At 39.4% G+C, this 17,545-nt stretch overlaps 1 protein-coding gene across 2 annotated transcripts in view; it reads left to right on the top strand.

Moving 5' to 3' along the window:
* Positions 1–705: 705 nt before the first annotated feature.
* Positions 706–17,545, top strand: part of NDUFS4 (NADH:ubiquinone oxidoreductase subunit S4) — a 59,195-nt gene continuing 42,355 nt past the window's right edge. Inside the window, exon 1 of one of the 2 annotated variants that reach the window (XM_030567024.1) lies at positions 706–894. In XM_030567024.1, the coding sequence (XP_030422884.1) occupies positions 721–894 (174 nt within the window). In that variant the 5' untranslated portion in view covers positions 706–720. The remainder of the gene's footprint in view (positions 895–17,545) is intronic. The other variant, XM_030567025.1, reaches the window with a different exon arrangement.

The raw sequence follows: 17,545 nt of genomic DNA, 5'->3' as shown, positions 1-17,545 counted from the left end.
ATTTACCTCCCTGGTTACTGTGATGAAGTAAAAAAATTCACTCCTCCTTTAAGAGATATTAGTGGTTCTAATGTCATTCATTGTAGAAAGTGAACCACAACATGCATAGGTGCTGGAACTAGGGCTGCTGGGGGTTCGGTAGCACCCCCTAGCTTGAAGTGGTTTCCATCAGATGCAAGGTTTATATAGTTTTGTTCAATGACTTTCAGCACTCCCACTATAAAAATTGTTCCTGCACCCCTGTCAACATGTTGGAATATGGATTATTTTAGCTGACTAGAAAAGCTGCACATCTACTACATTTAGATGATAAAATGGGTTTGTAGCCAAAATTTAGCTGTATCTGGCAGGATCCAGGTGCTAAATCTGGATATTTGTAATGACGTTGCTTCCAGATGCATCAGGGTCTGAATTGTTTGTGTAAGAGGAGCATTCTTTTGTTCTCTGTTTATGACATATAATTAAGAGAGGAATAGGCCCAAAAATTCCTAGGTGCCAATTTGCAACAATTTGTAGTGCATTTGCACCACACTTTGTCAGGGTCTGGGATTTTTTGAAACACCGAGAATACCTAGACTTCTTTATTTTACAATGTAGGGGCTTGGATGTAAAAACTCGGAAAGATCGAGGCATCTCCCTGCCTGATATCCCTCCCCTCCCCGCCCTCTTTGCCATTCCCTCTCCCCCTCCCGACATCCCCCGCTTGTCGAGAGGTAGCTGATGATTAGCGCCTTCGCGTTTCCTCTCTGGGCGGAGAAGTTTTGGCCCTGGGAGGCCGCCGTTTCGCAGCGGTTCTGGCACCACCAGCATGGCGGCGGCGTTGTCACTGTCAGCGGCTCGGAGGCAGCTTGCGAGGGGGAGAGGCGCGTTCGCTGCCTGCCTGACTCCGGCCAGGTAACTGGGGCCCTGGACACCCCTCCCGGTCCGGAGGGCGGGGTATGACGGCCTCCGGCCGCGGACCCTGCGGCCTGTTGTTGTCAGCGGGGCGCCGGCTCCGGCCCAAGCTCCGTCCCCGCCGGGGAGAGCGAGCACCCCCGTGGGGCTCAGTGTGAGCGGCGCTCGCAGCCCCTGCACGGGGGAGGGGTTCCCGGGGCCTTTCCCGTTCCTCCCTCCCCGGGCAGGAGGCCGCAGCCGTGCTTGCCAGCGGCCCGGCCTCAGCGCTTCTGCCACCTGGGCTTTGCTCGGCGCTGCTGAAATACAGGCCTAACGTGCCCAGTTTCCGCGGGCGATGGCCGCCTGCCGAACTGTGAGGAAGACAGAGCGTGGTGGTGTTCCTTATTCCGCCCCCGGTATGATTCCCCTGCCCTCCTGCTGTGCTTTTGCTTTAGTTCACCCTTCTGGTGTTACAGATCAAATAGAGCGGCTGTTCACCTGGGCACTTCCTCTGACCAAAGTTTCTTATCTTGGGGCCCTTTCTTCTACTTCAGGGGAGAAAATGAGTTCCGTGCGCCTCGCTGCGAGGGAGGTTTCTCCCCAGGTGTATCTCAAAAACAAGAAGAGCCTCTGTGGAACATCAGGGATCTATGGTCTTTTTTGGATGAGTGTCCTTGATCATGTTAACTTTCTCTGTTGTTTTGGTGCTCTGATTGTCCTTTTAGTTGATGTCCTCCTCCTTGAGGTGACAGCAGTTGAGCACTGTGTAAAATTATTCCTGCATCTGTTGTGAAATTCTTTAGAATCTGTTAACAAAAACTTGAGTTATTAATACCTTCTTATGCACAAAGGTGAAACATGAGTTAAAATTACACCTAGGAAGAGATTCTAAAATAAAGAGAGCACTGAAAAAGCTTTTTTTTTTAATGCTAAATACTTGAGGTTTTTATTTAACTATGCAAAATGACCTTTGTTTATACTTAAGAAGAAGAATGGTGGATAGTGCACTCTCTGGGACTGGGAGTCCCAGGTTCAATTCTCTTCTCTGCCTTTAACTTCTTGTATGTTACCTTGGGCAAGTCACTTGGTCTCTTTGTTTCTTAGTCTCCTATCAGCATAATAGTACTTTTCTACCTCTCAGGTGTTTTGCAGACGTGAGGCACTCAATTACTGTTGTAATGGTGGGGGGAGTCATATAAGTGAAAAAGGAAAATAGGACCTTTATTCTGTGAGGAGTTCAGGGTTCGTAATACTTTACGGTACACAGTTCGTTGCCTGACCATGGATTGCTATGTGCACACAGAGCCCCCTTACATTTCTGGGGCGCTTCATGGGCACAGCAGTTGACTGGTGCACAATGAATTGGAGGATCAAGGCCTGATTCTAAATGATTTTAAGATTGACACCCACAATCAAGGAAATTCTGAGTTCAGCCTGAAACAGCATTCATGTTTTTTTATCTCTGTTTTTTTAGACCAAGCAGAACACAGGGTGTCAGAGTCCCAGAAGATTCAGGACCCCCATAATTCTTCACAAATAAATTGAAATTAGGGCATCTAGCTTCATAGATACCAAGTTGTGACCATTTTCTGTTGAGGTTTTTTTTTAAAACCCTTCTATTTGTTTAAATCAAATCGCACTTAAGTAGAATAAGAGGAAAGTATAATGCATGTGAGAAGCTTATTGGAGCAAATTACATAAAAATTCCTCAGGAGCCCAGAAAAGTGATGCTGGAAGCAGGGCCTGCCCTAGAGCAAATGACGTCCCAGGTGAGGAGTGTCTTCAGCATGTTCCCCTTCCATTTGTTAAACTTTTGAATGCCTTTTTTTTTTAATTTTATTTGCAGCCGATTTCACGATTTTGATACATAATTAATCCCTGTCATATAAGACTGACTGGCAATGCCCCGCCCCTTATATACCCATGAGGGGATGGCTGACAGCATTCTAGGAGGTTTGCGGAAAATGTAGTTCTCAGAAATTTTGGAAGGTTCCACAAGATTCTGCGAAGGTCCAGAACATTCTAGGACATTAGCGAAAATCAGTCTACGTACGGAATACCTGAAACATTTTACTTGGAACATTCTATTTTCCCTTTTGTAGCTAACAGCAAAAATAGGAACCTGAACCGGCATCCCCCAAGCCCGGCACCCCAGGCAGTCTCCTGCCTCTAAATCCGGCCATGGTGGGAAGAACTTACACTTTAGTAGTGGTAGTTGTGAAAATTTTACTCTGCTGTTTTACCCGATCTTCCCTTTTTACATAAGAGTATGTGTAGGTGTACGGTCGCAGAACCTCCTAAAAATAGCATTTCTTAATTGAAATAATAGCATTTCTTAATTGAAATTGTAGCATTGCAGTCAAATGCCACCCAAATAGTTGTATCAAAAATATCTTTGCTGTCGGAATTTTAACAGCAGCTGCATTCGAATCCTTCAGTGAGCTCTGCATGGGTGCACCCATGTGCCCATATACAGCAACTTTCAGGATCAGGGTCCTGGTATTTTGACACACATCCCACCTGAAGAAGACAGTGTGCCCAAAAGATACTGAATTATGATGATAGTGTCAGTACACCTTCATAATGCGCTTGATTTTAAGGTGTTATATCTCAACTTTGCTGCTTTTAACAAAACAATAATAATTTGCTTAGGCCTCAGTCTTCTTGATGTCTTGTATTGAAATTGTCATAAGATAAAATTTTTTGAGGGCTTGGAAGAAAAATCTACAGAGACTACATCTAAACTAAATTTTTTCTAGGATTTTCTTATTCTAGTTGAAATCATCAAGAGATGAAGATAGGAGTTTCAGACTTCACCTGATATTCATACAAGGACTTTTCTGTCTTGTAGCTGGATGCAACTTTTGTCTATTTAATTAGATATAGAAATAATGTAGCAGGATTTGCCAAAATCTTCAGAGTCTGAGGGTGGCAAGAGTTCTCTTACGTCTTGATCATTCGCTCCTTGTATAACTAAAACTTTTTATTAAAGTAAATGAGAAGGTTTGTCCTGCGTACGGGATTGGCCAGTACTGGTTTCTTTTAATGAGTTTCTGGACACTACATTCCCCTCGGCCTGCCTGTTGTCTTGGTTCTCCTTTTAATAACTTCTTGATATATATATTTGTACCTTTACATTATGACTTCTGGGTACCCTTCTGGCTCTGTCAGTCTGTTTCTTCACTTCCCCAGGTGAGTATTTTAAGAACCCTTGATAGAGATCCTGTAGGTGTTTGTCTGAGGGACTGAAGCAAATGCCGTTATATCTTATGGGTTGGCTATAAACAATGGATTGTGTGATGTAGTGTGGATGAAAGCTAGAGGCATGTAGGTAAGTGTAGCAGTCAGCAGGTTTCTGGTATAGGGTGATGTTTATGTGACCATCACATATTTGCACTGTAGTGACCAGGAAGTGGATCTCTTATGTGGACTGGCTGAGGTCCATGGTGGGATGGAAATTGTTGAAATCATGGTGGAATTCCTCAAGGGCCTCCTTCTCAGGGGTCATAAATGTAGCACAAGTAGAGTAGGTAGGAGTGCTAGGGGATGAGAGCTGAGGAAGCGTTGTTCTAAGTCATCCATTTGTTGGCATACTTTGTGGCCATGTGGGTACCCATAGCAGTGCTTCTGACTTGAAAGTATAAATCATCCCCAAATCTGAAATAGTTGTGAGTGAGGACAAAGTCACAAAGTTCATCCACAGGTTTGCCGTGACATTATCGGGGATACTGTTCCTGATGGTTTGTAGTCCATCTTTGTGTGGAATGTTGGTGTAGAGGGCTTCTGCATCAATAGTGGCTAGGATGGTGTTTTCTGGAAGATCACCAATGGATTGTAGTTTCCCCAGGAAGTCAGTGGTGTCTCAAAGATAGCTGGGAGTGCTAGCATAGGGCCTGAGGAGGGAGTCTACATAGACAGACAATCCTGCTGTCAGGGTGCCAATGCCTGAGATGACAAGGCATCCAGAATTCCCATGTTTATGGATCTTGGGTAGATGACAGAATACCCCTGGTCAGGGCCCTAGGGGTGTGTCTGTGGAGATTTGTTCCTGTGCTTCTTCAGGGAGTTTCTTGAGCAGATGCTGTAGTTTCTTTTGGAACCCCTTGGTGATATCAGAGGGTAATGGCCTGTAGAATGTGGTGTCAGAGAGTTGCCTAGCAGCCTGTTATTCATACCCTGACCGATTCATGATGACTACAGCACCTCATTTGTCAGCCTTTTTTATTATAATGTCAGAGTTGCAGTAATTTGTGTGGGTTTAGGTGCCCAAATATGAAAATTTGGACCAGATTTGTTTATTGGTTTGGCCAAGGTCACAGAGTGAGTCAGTAGCAAAATAACTTATATTGCCTAGCTCCAAATTCTGTGCTCTCAATTCTGTTAAGACATGCTTCCTTTCAGATATATAAACTTCTGTGCCAAATTTTATTTTTTTCATTTGGAAAACAGATTTTTTTTCCCACTCTTTTGTGTTTAATGAATTTTGGTTGCTTTCTTGTTTGTACTACAGTCATGTTGGCACACCTCTTAAAATAGTGTGTGTTAGTTTGTGCTTCTCCAGTTGTTTGGAATAACTACAATGTCAAACAAATCACTATATACTGAAGTTCTACAAGCAGTGATGTCGCTTTTTTCTTAACTATGGCATAGTGGATTTGTAACAATATTTTGACTCTGAAGGTAATACTCAAAAGGTCACTATAAATCATAGTATCAGAGGGTAGCCGTGTTAGTCTGGATCTGTAAAAGCAGCAAAGAATCCTGTGGCACCTTATAGACTAACAGACGTTTTGGAGCATGAGCTTTCATGCATCTGAGGAAGTGGGTATTCACCCACGAAAGCTCATGCTCCAAAACGTCTGTTAGTCTATAAGGTGCCACAGGATTCTTTGCTGCTTTTATAAATCATAGGATAGGACAAATATTTATTCCAATTTCTCTTTTAAAATATGGATTTTTATATATATGTTAAAAAAAAACCCACAACAACAGCAAGAAAAATGTTTGTTTGTTTTCTCACTAGTGGCTCACCTCAGCACACCCAGAACTAAGCCTAGGTATGTTAACTGTACCTGAGATACACCTATGCATATCTTGCAGTTGAATGTTTGATACTGTGATTGTAAAGCAGATCTTGGGGACCAGATTCATTGATATTTTATGCAAAGAGAGAATAGTATTTATACAGTGCCTAGCACAGTGAAGACCTATACCAGAATACAAATAACTAGTAATAAGCAATCAATTGACGTGTTATTCTCTGTCAGTTGGCAGATGAATCATATTAATTACTCATGTTCTCTTGATATCATAGAATCACATAATATCAGGATTGGAAGGTACCTCAGGAGGTCATCTAGTCCAACCCCCTGCTCAAAGCGGGACCAATCCCCAGACAGATTTTTACCCCAGTTACCTAAATGGCCCCCTCAAGGATTGAACTCACAAGCCTGGGTTTAGCAGGCCAATGCTCAAACCACTGAGCTATCCCTCCCCCACCTGGTTATTGATGGATTATTTAAATTTCTCCATAATTGGGACTTTGAGGAGATAGTTGTATCTAGTATTAAATGAATTCAAGAACCTGTGGCTATCTTGGTTTTTACAATTTTTTCTCTTTAACTAATAGGTGGAAGAATATTGGAAAGGCGTATTGGGTCATTTACCATAGCTGAGATTTTTCAATTTGGGAATGGCTAGCATGTTGCAGGAAGTACACAGCTGCATCTAATATTAGTGTATGACAATTGCTAACCTGTTTCAGGTACAGCATCTTAGAGAAGATATGCCATCATCAGATTTAGAGTGAGCACCGGGAAGCCTTTCTTAATGCAAATGTAGACATAGGCTTTGAAAATATCTGCTGTGTCAATAATGCAAAAGACATATCAGAAGTTATATTTTTATTTAAATAAGATTGTTAGAATACTGTTCTTCAGGAGAGATTCTTTTAAAATTGTTCTTTTGTCAGAGGACATAGCAGGAACAGAAGATTTAGGTTATGGCTGCACTCGAAACTTCAAAGGGCTGCCGCGGGAGCACTTTGAAGTGTGAGTGTAGTCGCAGCACCAGCACTGGGAGAGAGCTCTCCCAGCACTGCATGTACTCCACATCCTCATCAGGTTTAGCTTGCTGCTCTGGGAGCCGCGCTTGCAGCGCTGTGGCACTGTTTACACTGATGCTTTACAGCGCTGTATCTTGCAGTGCTCAGGGGGGTGTTTTTTTCACACCCCTGAGCTAGAAAGTTGCAGCACTGTAAAGCACCAATGTAGCCATGGCCAAAGTTAGTAATCCCCTCCGCCCCGCGGATTTGTTTAACACTATGGGTATATCTGTTGTAGTTGTTAGTGTGTCTGTAGGAGTGTCTGTGACTAACATTCTTTCCATTTGGCATTGTCTGAGACTAATAATAAACACTTTATATTTTCATAACATTACATAAACTTTAATCCTCAACTCTCTTCTGAAGGTCAAGTAGCTATCTTCCGTTGTAGTTGAGAAAATAAAGATACACAGTGCCACACAAGTCAGTGACTGGATTAAAATTGAAGTGCTGGAGCCTGGATGAGAAGCATACTACAAACTCTGTAAGAGAGGAGGGGGGCCCTTGCCACTCCCGATGGAGGATGAGTGACGCTCTGGTTTGTGAGGGAGCCATGCAAGGCCCCATGTAGTGGTGTTCTCAGGACTCCAGATTGCTTTATCCAGCCCTGCATATTTGCATCCTATGTGAGACAGAGCTCTGACTGAGACCTTCAGCACATTGGCTTGGCCCTGCAACTTCCATGTTCTCTCCCATAGTACACATATTGGTCCTGATGAGCCAGGAGAGTTATTGTCCTGCTTTTTGGCTTCTGCTTTTATGGGCAGTAAGGGTGTGAGAATGCTCTACTTATGTAATTCATTCCCTCTTGTGGTAAAAGCTGCATGGAAAGAAGAAACTGTACCCGTGTCCTGACCCAGGAATAGGGAGAACAAAATGTTGAGCTTATAGCTTCACTAAAATAATAAATTCAGCAGCCAAAACCCAGAATTCTGCTGCCATTGGGCAAATTTCCAAATACTTTCAGGGGAATTGGCATATGCAGGGCCCTGATGATAGAAGTTAGGGTGATGGTAGAACACCTTTTATGTCATCTATTTTACTTCCTTGGTAGTACAAATTTTTCCAAACAGTCTATTTTCTAGTGCTCTCTGTATACTAGATCTTAAATTAATATAGTATTGGGGCTTCTATCATTTTTTTGGAGGAACTGTTTCACAGACTGATAAATCTGGCCAGAAAGAGATCTCATTGTTTTCAGGCTAAATTTCCTGTTCTTAACTACTTTTCATTACATCTAGTTGCACCTTTTTGTCTCCCTAAATATCCTTAGAAGGGGAAAAGACACCAAGTTTTTAGTTTATAGTGGGAAAAATATTGCCTTTTGGGTTACAAAAATGACCTTCAGTAGATGTCTCCTGTGACCTTGGGCATTATAACTCAAGTCAACTGTGGAGTCACAGTTTTCCACTGCAGATTTCAACTCCAGACAATATTTACCTCAATATGTAATCAGAAAAGCCAAAAAGACAGCTTTTTGGGTGCTGCTTGTTTTCTGTGACTGGTAGGAACTGTTGCCTCCAAAGCGATCATTTTCCAAGTAAGGTTAGCATCAGAATTGGTATGGCCCAAAATAACTTTTTTAATGGAAATTCTGGATAATTAAATGTAAAATGTGTGAGAAAACAGTGCTTGCTACCTCTTTAGGATGCTTTTTATGGTTCGTCGCAGCATGAGACAGAACAGGCTGTGGATGAGTATCTAAAACTTTTATTTTTATTGGAAATAAAAGCAAACCAATGTGATAACTGTGATTGTGTTAATACCTGTGTACTCTCTCATGACTGTCACCTCAATATGTTAAAAAGATATGAGAGTAGGACAAGGCTGTGCTAAAGTGTTAACTTAGGGGACAGCCAAGGAGTTAAATGTTTATTTGAAAACAGCTATCATGTTGCCTCTGTATACATAATTTGTACTACAGATAAGGCAGTTAGTATGGTACTACTTCCATGTTCTAAACCATAAAATTTTCCCATTTATTTAAGTAAGCTTCAAAACAGGGTTTTACATAGCATAAATTTGTGGAAATATTAAAGAAATGGGTTCTTTCTTACTTACACTATTTATGTATGTGGATGAAGGAAAGACTTAATCCTATTCGTAGCTGTTTCACTTATTTTTGATATTCAGATCATTTGTATGCCAAAATAGTTTCCTTACAGTGCTTTTTTGTGCATTGCTGGTACTTTAGAAACTAAAAATTAACAATTTTCATATAGACTCCATATTTTAACGTGTGTGTGTGGGGGAGGGGGGGAATCAACTTTTGCACGTACTGTTAACTTTCCTATTATTGACCGGGTTGTGGGAATGAAAAACCATGTTTACGGTCATCCTGAGAAGCTTTATATACTTTTATAGGGAAGCTTAAACCTATATTAGTATAGACTACTGAGTGAAATCTGTGCAGTGCCTTTACTCTCTGCCCCATTTTATCTAGGATTCTTAGTAGATTTGATTGAGTCCTGTGGTGATATAAACATTTTCTTTAAGAATTGTCTGCGTTTACGTTACTTTCATCCTGTTACAAAAATGTGAGGAATTTCAATTTTTTAAAAAAGTTTTAGTTCAGTTAAGTGAAAGCAAGGCACTGTCACACGGTTAAATGTTTTGTTTCTATAATGAGGTTCATTGTCATCTTCTTGTAAGAACTTAAATCTAACTACTTTACAAACGTGTATCTCAAGGTTGCCCAGAAGTGTCATATATAGTCTTCTGTAACTAAATAAAATAGGTCAATCTAGCAGGTGATAAGGTCAAAAATGAATTTCCCCTTCTTAACATATATTCAGATTTTAAAATTAGAACTAAAGTTTATGTCAGATATACTTAGGGACCTGAGAGGTCTCTTTAAACTAAAAATATGTATAAATTGATCTATTATGTATTCAAGGTGACATTGTTCCTTGCTGGTCAATATGGTATATTTAGATACTATTTTGATAACAAGGCACCTCCATCTGCTGTGATTTATTGCTGTCTGAATCTTCCCTAGACCTGCAACTGATGTAGAGAAAGTAAATTAATTTTTGACTGTGCTAGACAGACTGTAGGCAGCCACAGAATTCGTGTGGGCAAACGTTTCTTGCAGCTGTTTATAAGACTGGACTAGTAATATAGAAGTTTATTTTCATACTGAACTTTAATTCACTATTTTAAAAATTTGACTCTAAATTTACAGTTTACTTTTAAATAAATAATTGAAGGCATATCTTTCATGAAATTTACGCTCCTTAATATTTGTATACTTTTCCCAGTTGCCATCTTAATATCAATCTAACAAAGTAAAAAGGCTCCCACAAAATGCTAATGATAAAATTTGTATTAATGTAAATAAATATTAGGTTTTAATTGACATTTAAGTAGATCTTTTAATCTTCGATACTTCGTGCACAGAAGCTGTTTGGGAGACATTAAAACAACATAATTGAGAGACTGTACATGATTATAGTAATGAAATAAGGCATTCTTTTTAGATATTTGAAGGCCTAATGCGGTGAAAAATGAGTGACTTATTTTTTTGTAATCCTTTTTTAAAACAACAACGTAGAGCTTTTTCCTGCAGTAGTCTGACACTACTGTGATGCATTCAAGGAATCTTTTATATGCGCTCTGAAAATTGTCTGAAGTGCAGTTTCACAATAGTGATGTTTTGTCTAAATGTAGATGTGATTGTGTTGAAAATGAGAAGCCACAGGTTGTACTCTCAATATTGTTGCCTGTGTTTTGAATTGGAATTTATAGTAAGAGTAACCTTTGCATCCTGAGCACTAGTTTTGCCTTAGGGGTTTATTCCACTTTAGAAACTAGTCAGCATTAGCAGGTAGTCCTTTTAAGGAGCTAATAGCTGCTCAAAAGGCAAGAGCATAGAGAGAGACTACAACAGAGGAAAAAGAAAAAATATAAAGAAAAATCAGCTGGGGTGGAGGAAGGGAATAATGCAGTAACTAAGAGAACAGGGGACCGTAAGAAAATTATAGAAAAATAAACTATTTGGGTTTTTTTTTTTAAATGTGTCTTTCTCAGTACTCTAGATTAAGCAGAAGAGCAAGTACAGAAATTAGCTATACATAGAAAATAAGAAGGGGAAATTAAGATACATGAAGTCTGGAGAGGAAAAAGGTGGAGTGAAAATATAGTTTAATTTGTCTCAAAATAAACTACAGTAAAATCACCTTATGTGCTAATAACATACAGTAATGTATCCCTCATCTGTCTAAAGTATTATTGTCCCAAGAGAGTAGATATTTACATTATATAATGTTCTCCGCTATATATATCAGGCTTGTTTTCTAAATTAGTTTTACATAATGATTATTTTCAAATGTGTCCTAGAAAGTTTGTTGTATCTAGATGTTTGACGTAACACTCTGTAAAACGATAATAGGAGACCCTAGCAGGAGGTAACATGCATTGCAATTGGTCATTTGTTTCAAGCCAAAGGAAAATGTGCATGATAGAAGTTAATTATTTCACAGTTTTGTCCACAACAAAAGAGCAATGTGATTAGACTGTTCGTAAAGAAAGAGGTAATACTTTTTATATTCTGTGTTATCTCTGAGAGATTTTAAATCTTACTGATATAGTGTAATGAGGTTAAAGATCAAAAGCAAATATGCTGCAAACCCTAATGTTCCACCAGAAGTCCAACTGGAACTATTGACTACTGTAGTCTGGCCAAATTCTGTCTTAAGAACTCTAATGATATTTACAACACAACCTGACTTTTTTTGGATGTTCAGTTAATGTTAATTCCTGGATGTGGGATTGCACCATTGTGCGTGTTGTCTGGATGCAACACTAAATGAAGCATACTAAAGTGTCATGATGATTGTTCCACTCTCAGTACTGTAAAATGCAGGTCTGCAGCAGCTGAACATATTGGAGCTGGAAACAAATCCACAAATTCATAATAAGACTTAAAATCAAATGTGATAAGTAAGCAGCAAGGTGGATAATTGTGGTGGGAATAGTGACAGAGAAATAAGATTGGAGTGGAATTGAGGACAAAAGCTATAGGTCAGGAAGGAAGCCAAAGGTTGGAGGAGAAAAGCAGGACAAAGGAGATGGAATAAGAATGAAACGGGACAGGATTTCAAGGGGGTCTATTAGCTTGATAATCCCACTGTCATGTCTAGAGTGAACTCTGACTGGAGACAAGTCTGCGAAATGGTAAGTTTCATTTAGTTACTACTTCCAGAATGCAGTGCATTTCTTCCTTTCATTGAAGTATTTCAAAGTGAAACGCTGTGTGTGTGTGTGTGTGTGTGTGTGTGTGTGTGTGTGTGTGTGGTGTGTGTGTGTGTGTGTGTGTGTGTGAGAGAGAGAGAGAGAGAGAGAGAGAGAGAGAGAGAGAGAGAGAGAGAGAGAGAGAGAGAGAGAGAGAGAGAGAGAGAGAGAGAGAGAGAGAGAGAGAGAGAGAGAGAGAGAGAGAGAGAGAGAGAGAGAGAGAGAGAGAGAGAGAGAGAGAGAGAGAGAGAGAGAGAGAGAGAGAGAGAGAGAGAGAGAGAGAGAGAGAGAGAGAGAGAGAGAGAGAGAGAGAGAGAGAGAGAGAGAGAGCGAGCGAGCAGTCTTTGCAATTGTGGCTCTCTAGCCAAACAGATAAGTTGGCTTTACTTGCGGACTGAAAATGTTAAATCAAGAAGTTTCCCAATAACATTTTAGAAGATTATTTCACACACAGTTAGCTGAATGGTTTTTAAATGGGACTATTCTGGGGATATGGAAGGCAAGAATAAGATGCACAAATTTACAAGCCAGCTTTTGTGGCCCTCACTATCTTGTGTTATCTCCAGACCTATCAATACAGTGCATGTTACTATAAATGCTCAATGAAATGAAAAGGGAGGCAACATCAAGAGGAAAGGCTAGATATGCAGTAATGTAGTATAACCTAAAATTTATGTAAAGTTTCTAGTGTTTTTTTATTGTTTTTTGTTTAATTTTATACAATTCAGGATACGTTTTATACCAGAAAAGAAGCACAGACTTTCCTACTGCAGAGGTGGGTTATGGATAGAGCCCTGCGTGGATACAAAATCTGCATGCAATCTGCAAAAATGGTCTGTGGATATTCACGGGTGCAGATATAAAGCAGATATTCACAGATTTGTAGGGCTCTAGTTGTGGAACTTGAGCTTCTTTCATTCCTTGCAGTGTTGGCATTAAACCCTGGGACTTTTGTTCTTTTTACTACAAAGAGAGCACTGAGCACAGTTTTTTATTTACAGTTACTACTGATGTGGCCTGAATGTATGTATGTATGTGTATGAGGGGAGAAGTTTGACATTCAGGAAACAGACATAGCAAACTTAGATCACCTATGTTTTAATTGAAATTCCCTCCACCTTCAGCTTTCTCCCCATTTCTCAAGACCCTTTCCAAAAATAGATAATCCCCAAATCAATTGATATAAATTAAATTAAGTAAATGTTTCCCCTCTAACATCCAAGTTTCCACTATTGCACTGAGAATCTGCCAGCTCAGGATTATGATCAGAGATTAATTTCCAGACGTGTGTCTTCTGGTTTAGGGAGTAGTGCATAATACCCTTTCCCAGTTACACACCACATTGCTGATCAGAAATTATATTACAACAGATCGCAATAGTGAAAAACAATTCCGTCACTTGACATCAGTGGAACATTTTATAAATGATCCCATTGCTAAAGAAATTAATATCCACAATCTTGTCCTTTTTACATCACATGTTCTGTGACAGCTACTATAGTAATTTAGAGTTGATCTTGGATTGCTTAATTCTTAGTGTGCTGAGCCATTCTGACGAAAGTGCTTATTTCCTTTTTAATGAAGTATTTAGAACTTACAAGGTCATGAGTTCAATTTCCAAAGACAGGTGATCTTCTGTACTAGTTGGCTTTGATATATGATACTTGGTAGTTAAAGATCAAACAGTGTTAATTTTTTTTTGTAGTAGTTTTTTGGGCACACTCCAGTTGAGCAATACCTGTATACCTAAAATACAATTTTCTCTAGCAGAAAAGCAAATTCAGTTAGTCCATGTAAATTGGGATATATATTACATTATACATCAACTCTTCATCATAACTGCTTATACCTGCTATACTTCTGAATGTTTTCATTTTCACAGTTTGCATTTTTTTTTCCATTTTAAAATAACAGTTTCTGTAGTTTAGATTAGACTAGAACAGTGTTCCTTTCACCTATCTCAAACTCATTTTTCTGTTTTTATCATTTAACCTAATTTTGAAGGCAGAGGAGAAATTATGATGTGCAAATATTGTCTAAGAATGTAGCTACTTTTAAATGGGAGACTTGCTTCTCCTCCAAAACCAAGTTAGTCATGCACTATTGTAATTGTAATACACAGACTTCACAAAAGTTGTTTTACAAACAGATATATATATATATATATGGAGAGAGAGAGAGAGAATTTTTAGATCTATAAACTTGATGTTTACTAATAATGTTATATCATAACATCTATATCCTACATGAAAAAATGCCCTAGTTTGTTTTGAATCTACTTCTTAATCATAATATATTTCTAGCTATATATTTATTTTTACTTTTAGAATATAAAATGCACCATCCTGGAGCTTTTGAGCTCATGTGCAATAAATACTGCTTGGTGAGTTACATTGGTTTAATGTATAATTGTGTTTCACATTCACATCCTTTGTCTAGCTTTTTCTTAGATTGTTTCTGCTTTGTCCCTTTCTATGCAAGGTTCCCAAGAGCAACTTTCTGTTCTGTGTATTCAAGGGTTCTGTTTTGAATTTTATTTGTTCTAGTACCTGCTGTTATTCAGGATTGGTCTTCTTAAAACTCCCTTTATGCTTGATCAGAATACATGCTTTTTCGTAAGTGTTTTCAAAACCCTAATATTATATGATGTCTGAGACATGGGGTTTGATTTCAGGCTTTCCTCTGTCTTCCTATTATGATTCAATTTTCCCTTTCCGAAACATCAAATTTTCTTCAACATACCTCCAACCATTGACCGAAAGGCAGTACTAAAAGATCAGTCGGATGTCTCCCACATAGTGGTTAAGTAGCAATTTGTTTTTTCAGTGAATTCTTACAGAATTCTTTACAGTCTTACCTTATTGATTAGATCAGAGGAGTATGAATATTCTGCATGTGGTCATTCTGTGTACCAGCCAGGCAAGCACAGTAATTTGACCTCTTCTCAACATGGCTTCTTTACATTTTCCTTAATTTTTTTAGATAAGTCTCTATTACTTCAGTGTCTGTGTAAGTTTTTTAAATTTTTTGGTTGTGTATTTAAATGCGAAAAAAGAAATGGAGTTGTGTTACTATGCATTTGTTAATACATAGTCTTCTTAGTATCACCTAAAATCAGTTAGTTGAATCTTAAAATCTGATTAAAAATAACACATTTTCAAGACTAGTGTTTTTAGGCCAAATGCCTTAATTTTCATGCAAAATTTAGCTAAAATATTTATAAAATGTAACATGTTTTTCTGTATTTAACAAATCTGAGGCAAAGCTCAGGTCTGGTAACTCCACTTGGCACTTCTTGATCTTGAATGGCACAAAGTGGATTTAAACTAGCCAGGAACTATCAGCAGAGAGTTCTCCTTAATAGCAGAACTCTCAGATGGTGATGGTATCAGCAGAGTTAGTTCCTACTTCCCTGATGTAAAGAGGGAAAGTGGTCATGTTGGGAATGAGGAGCGCTGCAATGCCTTATTTTCCACAGGTATAAGGTTGCTGTGGGACCTTACACCAATGGTGTAAATTAGAGCTACTGCTTGGTTAGGATTAGGAAATTTGAAATGTCTCCCTAATGGGCACCCTCACTTCCTGTGCAGGTGAAATGGAGAAGCTGAGCCTCTATCACGTGATAAGACAGTTTCAAAAAATGTTGTAAAATTAAATTTTAAACAAACTACATATTACAATTAGAATCAGCATTTAAAATTTAATCCAAAAAAGACATCCAACAGGATTTAAGGACTGCGCACTTTTCAATATGAAAAGCTCAGTAGGAGTTAAGATAAGTTGAAGCAAATCAAAATAAGCAAGGACTTAGATAGCTTAATCCTAGCTGAGGGCTCATAATATAGGCAGTGGATCTTATTATGCATGTCAAACAATATTTCTGAATTTAAGTGTCTAACTTGTTAATTATCAGAGGGGTAGCCGTGTTAGTCTGGATCTGTAAAAGCAGCAAAGAGTCCTGTGGCTCCTTATAGACTAACAGATATTTTGGTGCATGAGCTTTCGTGGGTGAATACATTGCATCCGACGAAGTGGGTATTCACCCACGGAAGCTCATGCTCCAGAATGTCTGTTAGTCTATGAGGTGCCACAGGACTCTTTGCTGCTTTAACTTGTTAATGTTTGAGTGGTTCTGTATCTTTCCACTTGGTTGCTGATTGACATAAGAGTGATTCTCACATCATAGTAAGAATGAAAAAAATTACTACTTGTTATGTCTGTGGTGAATTGGGGCTATATCTGTACAACTGATATGTTCCATGTTAGATTATGTACACTGTGTGTCTGTCAGGCTGCAAACTTCATTTTGAATATGTAGCCTTTTGCTATCTCCATGATTTGTTTGCCTCCAAGGTGGGTTGAAAATGACAAAGGCTGGTGGAATTATCTAGTCACTGGAAATCTATTCACTTTGAATAAGACCGGTTCCTTTCCCAGAAAAACTGGCTTAACGGGGGGAAGTCACCTCAGCAGCAATCATCTGACGGGGGTTCATGCTGATATGGGGGCACTGGTCAGAGTGTCACCTGACATGAAGCTGAAGGTTTTAAAAGGATAGAAGCTGATCTCAGGGTCAGTTCTACAGTCTAGGTGGGAGAGACCATCCAGCATGTAGAAATATCATGGTACAGGGGGCCCTGACTGCTTTCCTGAGCCCAGATGGCCTCTGACTGGACAATCCAATGGGCTCAGACCGCGGGCTCAAAGAATGCCCTGGAGTGATGAGGAAATTGAGGCAATCACATTGTTTAGCATTTGTTGTTTTGTATGATTTGTACTGTCCTTTGCTTTATATAAGTATAAAATAACATAAAACTGTTAGACCTTGCAAAGTGTTTCTGTATATCCTTCACAAACTACTGCATTCTCTTGAGAGAATTAAACTCCAAACCAAAAGTTTAGAGTTTGGGGTGGAGTTTGAAAGAGAGGTGTGTTTAAGTACTGGGAAGTTTGAAGTATCAGTGCTCCACTCAGAGGGGCTAGGCAACTGGACAGCAGATCCTAACTCTCAGAGGGGAGTGTCAGATAGAAGTCTGTGCCCTGAGAATGTGCCTAGGGATCTTAACATGGGGCAGTGGCTGAGCTTTGTTGAGGCTCCGAAAGCTTAATGCATCCCAGAGTATTCAGAGCATATAGGCTTGGATCCCCCTCACAGCAGTCCTAGTGGAAGGTCAGGAGGGACTCTGTCCCAGATCCTAGCAAATGTCAAATGGAGGAAATAGAATGTGTGAATTAATAGAAACTAGTGCTGTACACCATTTATGACTTCGCTAAGCAAACTTGTACATGGAGCAGTTGCAAAAGGGAAGAGACCCTCTTTGCAATAAGAAATCATTT

The sequence above is a fragment of the Gopherus evgoodei genome, chromosome 6 (genome assembly GCF_007399415.2).
Source record: "Gopherus evgoodei ecotype Sinaloan lineage chromosome 6, rGopEvg1_v1.p, whole genome shotgun sequence".
NCBI lineage: Eukaryota > Metazoa > Chordata > Testudines > Testudinidae > Gopherus > Gopherus evgoodei.
The sequence above is the reverse complement of the archived record's forward strand: the minus strand, read 5'-3'. Positions and strand labels throughout refer to the sequence as shown.